The 9,653-nt window shown below is 48.1% G+C and overlaps 1 protein-coding gene across 2 annotated transcripts in view; it reads left to right on the top strand.

Moving 5' to 3' along the window:
* Positions 1-9,653, top strand: part of HVCN1 (hydrogen voltage gated channel 1) — a 40,575-nt gene that overhangs the window by 699 nt on the left and 30,223 nt on the right. The window contains exons 2-3 of one of the 2 annotated variants that reach the window (XM_011997873.1): positions 371-454; positions 5,811-5,850. In XM_011997873.1, coding sequence (XP_011853263.1) covers positions 5,830-5,850 — 21 coding nt within the window. In that variant the 5' untranslated portion in view covers positions 371-454; positions 5,811-5,829. Of the gene's footprint in view, positions 1-369; positions 1,104-5,810; positions 5,851-9,653 lie in introns of those variants that run through there. The other variant, XM_011997875.1, reaches the window with a different exon arrangement.

Here is a 9,653-nt window from a genome sequence, read left to right as displayed (position 1 = left end):
GCTCGGGCCGGGCGGGGGGCGTACCCCGCTTGGGGTGCAGCCCTTTCTCCAAGACCCCCAGTGCCCGATCCCTCTGAGAAGAGGGGACCCCCTCGCATCCCCGCTGTCCAGGCCTAGCCGCTGAACCCCAGCAGGACCCCAGCCCTCGGTTGCCCTCGGCTCTGGCGTGTCCCAGCGCGGGCGGCGCAGCGGGGCAGTGGTTCCCTCGGCGAGGACTGGAGTCCAGGGGAGGGGGACGCGGGAGACGCCGGCCCCAGTGACCCCCCCCCCATGCAGGAAAATTGGTGGTGCGCGCCGCCCTGGGCCAGGTGCCTTCAGTTCTTCACACTCCGCGCAGCAGCCGCAGGTGACCATCGTCGTCTCTTAACAGGTGAAGAAGCCAAGACGCAGAAAGGCCAAGCCCCTTGCCTTGGGTCACACAGCCAAAGGAGGCAGAGCCAGAACTCACAACCAGGTCTGTGTCCCCTAAGTCCTCGGATGCATCGTCCCTGCCCCGCTGCCCTCCTGGGAGATTGTGGGAGAGAAGTAGGGGTACAGGCAGTGCTGGGTGTCCGGGGAGAAGGCTGCAGTGAGCAGACCCAGCCATCCCTGAAGGAGGGGCCCCGGGACAGCAAACCCTTCCCTGGAAACAGTTTAAAAACACCGACCTGTTGGAGACAGAGATGCTGAGGAACGAGCATGGTTGGGGCCAAGGGAAACACCAAGACAGAGAGGGGAGAGCGGTTCCTCACTGCAACTCCCTCCAGGAATATTGCCCCCACCACTCTCACCAGTGCTAGGTGTAGGGGATCTTGCAGGCTCAGCTACGTGACTTAGCCTGTCTGTGCCTCAGTTTCCACATCTGTGCCATGAGGTTAAGCATGTACCTACCTCTCAGGATTGCCGAGAAGATAAGATGTTTGGTGTACAGGCTTAGCCCCCTGGCACCAGGTTACTACCAAAAGCTCATGGTTCCAGTGCCTGCTCCACCCTCCCTCGCGCCCCTCTGAGGGTAATTCTCTGTCCTTGGCGCCTTTAACTTCAGGTTGTTCAGGGCTATCTGAGATCTGCAGGATTTCCGGACAGCCCCACCAGCAACTAGGAGCTGCTTGAGTAAGACCAAGGCGAGGGGGCGGCAACTTCTCTGGCTCTGACTCCCCAGAGAGAAAGGCTGATAAGGACAGGGTTTTGAAAATCTCTGGGCTGAGGTTTGCACAAGGTCCAGAGCTGCTCCGTGGCCCCCAGCCCTCCCCGCCACTGGTTTAGCAAGAAGGAGGAAGCCAGAGTGTTCTTGTCCCCAAACTTGATCCTTTGCTAGTCACTGGGGCTTGGGCCCTGGGAGCTGTCATCCACCACCCTCCTCCTCCCTTCCCCACAGTCTAGGCCAGCGACAAGTTCTAACCCAAAGTATATCCTGAATCTGGCCACTCCTCCATCCCCTACTTCCACCCTGAGTCCAGGCTGCCAGCATCTCTTGCCTCCTCATCACGCTTGACCCCTCACTCCTATCCAAATCCCTAGCATCACCTGCCAAGCCCTCTCCATGATAAGGCTCTATGTGATTATTCTCGATTCTTCTCTCCAGCCACTGTCCTGTACACTGCTGTCCCCAGCCTCCTCCTCCTAAGTTCTCCACTCCCTCAGGGGCTGTACACAGCGCACATGCTCTTCCTTTTCCCGGGAATGCTCTTCTCTGCAATCTGTGACATACTCCCTTGTAATTCAGGGGACACCTTAAATGTCACGTTGTCCCCGACCACCCCACCTAAGGAGACCCCGCCTGCTCCCTGGCCCCTTACTGTGGCTGGTTGGCTTTCCAGTGCTTAGCTGGGGATGTGGTCTGTCTTGTATATTTCCTTGCTTCCTTGTTTGTCTCCCAGGTAACATGTCAGTCTACCAGCATCCTGACCTTGCCCTTGCCCTTGCCTCTTCACCTTGGATTTTCCAGAACCTGGGAAATCAGTGCCTGGCACCTAGGAAAGACGCAGATACTTTTGTACAGTTGCATGCAATGTGTCAGCCATCAGCCTATTTTTCTTCTCATTGCTTGACAGTATTTTTTTCTCCTGTTTCTACATAGACCTCAGAATTATCATTCCTCCCAAGAGCCCACTGCCTTCCTCAGCTTTTCCCTAAAGTAGGGCTTGAGGGTTGAGGGCCACTTCCAGGTTTTAACCGTACTATTCAACTTAGCTATAAATATCATTGTCCATATTGTGCATGTTTTTGGCTATCAAATGACTTCTTGGAGATACCGTTTCCTAACTGAGGCGTGCAAGTCAAGGATGGGATCATTTTGAAGGCACTTACCTCTTGTGACCAGGTATCTATTTAGAAAAATCATCTCCAGGAATGCGTGCACATTTCCCTGCAGCTCTGCAAGCATTGGGTTTTACCCTTTTTATTTGTTTTGGCTAGTTTAATGGAGAAGGGCATGGTAGTTTTACATTTTCTGTTGCTTGAATTGCTGAAGCTGAGTGTTTCTCTGCATGTGTGCTAGTTCTAGTTCCTGTCTTGCAAAGGAAGGAAATCTCCGGGGTACCTTAATTCTTCCCTTCACCTCCTCTTGTGATGGTTCCACTTGAGCCCCTCTCGTGAGAGCAGGTTGAGGATCCCAGGGGGCTGGTATGGGGACATACAAAGCTGAGCTCTGCTAGGTCCAGAAGCTGCCCAGTCAACCAGCGAGAAACTCTAAGAGTCCCTTGCACCCTCAGCATGTAACTGTGGGGAGAGAAAGAACCTTTTTAAAGTTTTCTTGAAAGTTTATTTCAAAATAATTTTTTAGAATTAGGCCAGGCACGGTGGCTAATGCCTGTAATTCCAGCACTTTAGGAGGCTGAGGCAACGGATCGCTTGAGGTCAGGAATTTGAGACCAGCCTGGCTAACAATGGCAAAACCCTGTCTCTACTAAAAATACAAAACAAAATTTAGCTGAGCATGGTGGTGGGCACCTATAATCCCAGCTACTCAGGAGACTGAAGCAAGAGATTCGCTTGAACCTGGGAGACAGAGGTTGCAGTAAGCCGAGATCATACCATTGCATTCCAGCCTAGGCAACAGAACGAGATGCCATCTCAGGGGAAAAAAAAAAATGTATAGAAGTTACATAGAGAGATAAGGTGCAATGGCTCACGCCTATAATCCCAACACCATGGGAGGCTGAGGCAGGAGGATCGCTTGAACTCAGGAGTTTGAGGCCAGCCTGGACAACATAGTGAGACCCCCCCGTCTACAAAAATTAGCTGGACCTGGTAGTGTGTGCCTATAGTCCCAGTTACTCAGGAGGCTAAGGTGGGAGGATCCCTTGAGTCCAGGAGTTTGAGGCTGCAGTGAGCACTGATCGCACCACTGCATTCTAGCCAGGGTGACAGAGTGAGACCCCAACTCCAAAAAAGCAAAACAACAACAACAAAAACCAAAAAAAAACAAAAAAACAAAGGGTGCAACGAATAACCTTGCAGGGTTATTCGTTGAAGCACTGAGGTGGGAGGAGATTGGAAACAACCATAGGTGTCCATCACTAGTGAGATTAAACACATTCCTGCAGGGGGCTCCTGTGCAGCCGTGACAAGGCGTGCACTTCATGCAGGATGCACTGGCATAGAACCACCTCTGAGATACTGTGTTAGTCTTCTGTGGCTGCTGTAACAAATGGCCACAAGCTTGGTAGCTTAAGATAACACATTTATTATGCTGCAGTTCTGGAGGTCAAAAGTCCGCAATCCGTCTCAGTGGGCTCAAGTCAAGGTATGGGCATGGCTGTGTTGCTGCTGCAGGCTCTGGGGGAGAATCTGTTTGCTTGCCTTCCCAACTTCTAGAAGGGCCCACATGCCTTGGATTGAGGCCCCATCCTCCATCTTTTAAAGCATCGAATCTTCAGATCTTTCTGACTCCAGCCTCTGCTTCTGTCCTCACAATCTCTTCTTTCTCCTGCCTCCACTTATCAAAGACTCCTCTGATGACATTGGGTCCACTAGGATAATCCAGAATCATTCCCGCCATCTTGAGAGCTGCAACTTAATCATATCTGCAAAATTCTTTTTGCTATGTAAAGTAATATACAAGTTCAGAGATTAGGGCATGTGCATCTCTGAGGGGGAGCATTATTTTGCCTACCACACCCTAAAGGGAAATAAGGTTCAGAGCAGTATGTGGGTTCACATTTGTTTACGGAAAAAAAATAGAAGGTTGGGGGAGAGTGTATACTCATGTGCTTATGAGGGCATAGAATACTCCAGAAGGCAACGTAGGAAACCGGTCAGAGCAACCGCTTCTGGGAAGGAGAATGGGTAGAGGGGAGATTGACTCGTCATAGAATATCTTTTTATATAATTTAAATTTTTTACTACATGCATAGATCACCTATGTTAAAAATAATGTTTTAAAGCAACACCTACTCATTGTAAAAGTTCACGCCTCCCAGAAGCAGAGAAAAGCCCTACACCCTTTTCTTCCAAAAATAACCACTGCGAAGAGTGATCCTTACAGACCAAAAAAAAAAAGCATCTGTATTTCTTTTGAGTTAGATGGGGCCATCCTGTAGACTCTGCCGTAATGTGACTCCTCTGCTTGCTCTGTGGCTGGCATCTTTCCACGTCCTTATGTGAATACTCAAACAGCACTAGCAGCTCCTGCTGCTCAGAGGTGCATTCACTGATGTAGCTGGTGGTGGATGTTCAGAAGGTTTTACTGCTTTTCAGAGCAACCCCAACACTGTAATGTCTGTCTTTTTTTAATTGAAGTGAAATTCACATGATGTAAAGTTAACCGTTTTGAAGTGAATAATTCAGTGGCATTTAGTACGTTTCACAGTGTGCAGCCTTCACCCTCTATCAGAATATTTTCATTGTTTTTCTTTGTATTAAAATTAAATCATTTTTCTTTTTTAAAAATACCTTGTTAGCTGCATGGAACATTTTTGTCACCCCAAAAGGGAGCCCCCTAAGCCATTAAGCAGTCACTCCCCATTCTTCCCTTCTTCCAGCCCCTGGCAACCACCAATCTGCTTGTTCTGTTCTGGACATTTCATATCCTGTTCTGGACATTTCATATCAATGGAATCATACAATATGTGACATTTTATGTCTGGCTTTTTTCACTTAGCATGGTATCTTTGAGTTTCATCTACATTGTAATATGTATCAGTACTTTCTCTGGCTCTCTCTTTTTTTTTTTTAAATGGAGTCTTGTTCTGTCACCCAGGCTGGAGTGCAGTGGCATGATCTCAGCTCACTGCAACCTCTACCTCCTAGGTTCAAGTGATTCTCCTGCCTCAGCCTCCCAAGTAGCTGGGATTACAGGTCCCCACCACCATGCCCAGCTAATTTTTGTATTTTTAGTACAATTGAGGTTTCACCATGTTGGCCAGGCTGGTCTCAAACTCCTGACCTCAGGTGATCCACCCACCTCGGCCTCCCAAAGTGCTGGGATTACAGGTGTGAGCCACCACACCTGGCCCCCTTCATGTCTTTGTAGGGCTGAATAAAGTTCCATTGTGTGGATAGACCCATTTTGTTGATCCATTCATCCGTTGATGGACAAGTGGGTTGTTTCTACCTTTTGGCTTTTGAGAATAATGCTGTGGAAAGCTATGAACTTTTGTGTACAAATAAGTGCTTGTACACAGGACTCAAAGTCCCTGTTTCAGCTCATTTGGCTCTATATCCAGGATGTATGCCCTCCTACATACACTTTGTACTTTACACTAATTTCAGGCACAGTTAAAACTAAACTAACTTAAAACTAATTTGTCAGAAAGAATTGCAGAGCAAATACCAAGGTAGATGGCAGCAGGATGATAGATCTGGACAAATGTCTTCTTATTTTTCAGATCCAGAGGCAACAGGGACATGGCCACCTGGGACGAGAAGGTAAATGAATTCTGTGGTCTTGCAACATTAGAGGATATCCTAACCTTGAGAGGATAATTCTGTTTGGTGTTTCAAACAGGAGAGGGAGAACCACCTGTTTAGATGTTTCCACTATACTGAAATATTTAAAATCACAATGATGAAAAGCTATAAAAGGACTTCACAAAACCTCCAAGTAGCCTGATATTCCACATCAGACCATTTGAATCCCAGTCCTACATGTTAATAACTATGTGCGTTTTTTGTTTTTTGTTTTTTTTTTTTTTTGGTTTTTTTTTGAGATGGAGTTTCACCCTTGTTGCCCAGGCTGGAGTGCAATGGTGCGATCTCAGCTCACCGCAACCTCTGTCCCCCAGGTTCAAATGATTCTCCTGCCTCAGCCTCCCGAGTTGCTGGGATTACAGGCATGCACCACCACACCTGGCTAACTTTGTATTTTTCGTAGAGATGGGGTTTCTCCATGTGGGTCAGGCTGGTCTTGAACTGTGCATGTTAATAACTATGTGTCCTTAGGCACAAAATAACTGTGCCCTTCAATTCCCTGAGCCTCAGTTTCCTTATCTGGAAAATAGTGAAAAGATTATTTACCAGCCCTGCCCTTGAAGGATTGTCGGGAAGATTTGATAATACAATGGTCTCAGAATGTTAGGCAAGTACTGAGCCCATAACAGGGCTTGGGCACAGAAAAGTAAAGTCACTTCTCCAAGATCACACAGCTAGAAAGTGGCAGAAATGGGATTTCACACCAGGCGTGGTGGCTCATGTCTGTAATCCCAGCACTGTGGGAAGCCAAGGTGGGCAAATCACTTGAGGTCAGGAGTTCAAGATGAGCCTGGTCAACATGGCAAAACCCCATCTCTACAAAAATACAAAAATTAGCCAGGCATGGTGGCATGCACCTGTAATCCCAGCTACTGGAGAGGCTGAGGCAGGAGAATCGCTTGAGCTTAGGAGGCAGAGGCGCGGTGGCTCATGCCTGTAATTCCAGCACTTTGGGAGGCCAAGGCAGGTGGATCACCTGAGGTCAGGAATTTGAGACCAGCCTGGCCAACATGGTGAAACCCCATCTCTACTGATAATACAAAAATTAGCCAGGCATCATGATGCACACCTCTAATCCCAGCTGCTTAGGGGGCTGAGGCAGGAGAATCGCTTGAACCTGGGAGGCGGAGGCTGCAGTGAGCCAAGATCGCGCCATTTTACTCCATCCTGGGTGACAAGAGCAAAACTCCATCTCCAAAAAAAACAGAAATTGGGATTTCAACCTGGCCTGACTCCAGAGGAAATGCTTTCCTCCTGTATCTTGTGGCCATCTCGAGTAGGAAATAGACTGTTTTTGATATCTGAGGCGCAGGTTTGTTGGATTTGGGGGGCATTGGTTGTGAAGATTGGGGGGCGAGGTAGAAAGGAAGTGTTGACTTTCACATCAGCTGTTCATCTTGAGGTTCTGGGAGCCTGGCCAGGCCAAGCTAGCAAGGGCAGAGCAGGAAGCTCAGGGCAGCAGCAGGGGTGAGTGGGGCAGAGTCTGAGAAGCAAATGTGAGGGTCAGAATGACCACAGGATGGTGATGATGGTGATTGTGTGTTTCATCAAATTGATGACCCCGGTAACTGTAAGAGTTAGGAGCCCCAGGAGCTCCAGGTATCCATAAGAGAGTCAGCATGGAAGAAAGGTTAAGTGGGAACTGTTCATGCTTTTCCTTCATTTGTAGTTCCCTATTAAATTAGGCAAACCAAAAAGAACATTCAGAAATGCTTAATGCCGATTAGACTGTGATGAAACCAGCTCACTCATACATAGCAGGGGGAACTGGGTTAACCCATGCCACTGTTCTAGACACAATGACCATGTATATCAAGAATCTTGAAAATTCCCATATTCAAGCCTGGTCATCTCACTTATGGGAAAAGAACCCAGAAAAAATAAAAAGTACAATTTATGGCACCATGTTTCTTAGCACATGAGACAACACTGTAGATGCACCTTATTTTATGTACTATGAAGAAAAAAACCGAAACAAGCATGTGCTGCCATTTACTGTGATTAAAAGTAACACAAGCCTGAAACCGGTCAATTGTCAGGCCCAGCTGGATTTCAGAGACGTTAAAATGTGAGAAAACGTGGTCTTAGGATTGGATTAAAAACCATCCAAAATGGTTAAAAAACATGCAAAATGCAATAATGAGACCATTTGGCTCCTTGGTAAGTTTCCTGGTCTCTGAACAGGTGTGAATCTGATGCATATAGTGGTAAAAAATAAGATAGGAAATTGTCTGCTCTCTTTTTTTGTTTTGTTTTTTGAGATAGGGCCTGGTTCTGTCTTCCAGGCTGGAGTGCAGTGGCATGATCTTGGCTCACTGCAACCTCTGCCTCCTGGGTTCAAATGGTTCTTGGGCCTTAGCCACCCTAGTAGCTGGAATTACAGGCGTGCACCACCATCCCCAGCTAATTTTTTTGTATTTTTGGTAGAGACAGGGTTTCTCCATGTTGGCCAGGCTAGTCTCGAACTCCTGGCCTGAAGTAATCCACCTGCCTCAGCTTCCCAAAGTGCTAGAATTACAGGCATGAGCCACCGCACCTGGGCCACTGTCTTTGATTATAATTGTAAAAGATATAGACAGGTGGGAGAGAAAGAGGTAGCCAGGTAGATGACACATAAGTTTGGTGTGCTGGGATTGTTATGAATTTATTTCCCTTTCTTTTCCTCTTTTCACAATAGTAATACTAAAAGAAATAGATCAAGGCTAAAGATCTGTTCATGGGGTAAAAGGTAGCAGGTCAAACTGGGGGTATGCATTTCAGTCTGGGCGTTCCAAATGAGGCTGGGGGTTGCAGGAACGAGTTGGTGGGGTGAGGGCCTTGTCAGAAGCCCATACCAGGGTATAGGGACAGCAAGGGAAGTAGAGATTGAAATACAGGACCAGGGACACACCTTAGGGAACTCCCAGGGCCTGCAGCCTGGAGCCTGGAGCCTGTTTGTGGTCACACAGAGGCTAGCCTGGGAGGGCGTTGTCAGGAGGGCGTTGTTGGGGGGCTGGGGAAAGGGCCAGGACCACTTGTGGCAAATAAGCCTCTTACTGGTTTGAAGAACATGTTCCTTTTCATGATCTGCCCTTATGGAATTAATTGTGTTTTGGAAAAAAGTTGTCTTAATGAGATTGCTTTTAGAATTTTTTGAGTGTTAGCTCTCCTAGTTTCTGAGAGGAGAACAGCTGTGTTGGGAGAGAGACTGGTGGGGTTTTGTAACCATGGTGCAGACCTGGCTTGCAGTTCTGCTGAGATAGGCTCACCAGCCCTCCTCAGAGCCCCTCTCTGCCTGCTTCCACCTCCCAGAGCCTCAGTTTTCCTCTTTTGTAAAATGGGAATGATCACACTACCTCACAGAGTTGAGGTGAGGGTTAAACAAGATTGCATGTGGAAAGCACTTAGCCGGGTGCCTGGCTCCAGCCTGCATTTAAGACATGGGAGCTGCTGGCTCTGTCATGAGGATGAACCGCTTTTCAGCCATCAGCTGACCTTGTTCCTCAGCACAGGTGACTGCACTCAGCAGCCACCTCTGGGGAACTTAAGAGCCAGGTGTGTATAGAAATCCCTGCAACTACAGGGCTCATTTCGTGTGAGGCATGCAGAAACGCCCGGTGCAGCTGGGGTTCCTTACTCACTTCGGCTGCACATCGACCACGCCAGTACCCAGACCACACCCAGATGGGTTGAATTGGAAGCTCTGAGCCCAGGACTCAGGTTTTGGGGTGCCTTAAAGCTGCCGGGTGATTCCAACATGCAGCCTTGCCTGGGTAGCCCCT

Source organism: Mandrillus leucophaeus, unplaced genomic scaffold (genome assembly GCF_000951045.1).
Source record: "Mandrillus leucophaeus isolate KB7577 unplaced genomic scaffold, Mleu.le_1.0 Scaffold55, whole genome shotgun sequence".
Lineage (NCBI taxonomy): Eukaryota > Metazoa > Chordata > Mammalia > Primates > Cercopithecidae > Mandrillus > Mandrillus leucophaeus.
Note: the sequence above shows the minus strand (reverse complement) of the source record. Positions and strands in the feature narration are given on the sequence as shown.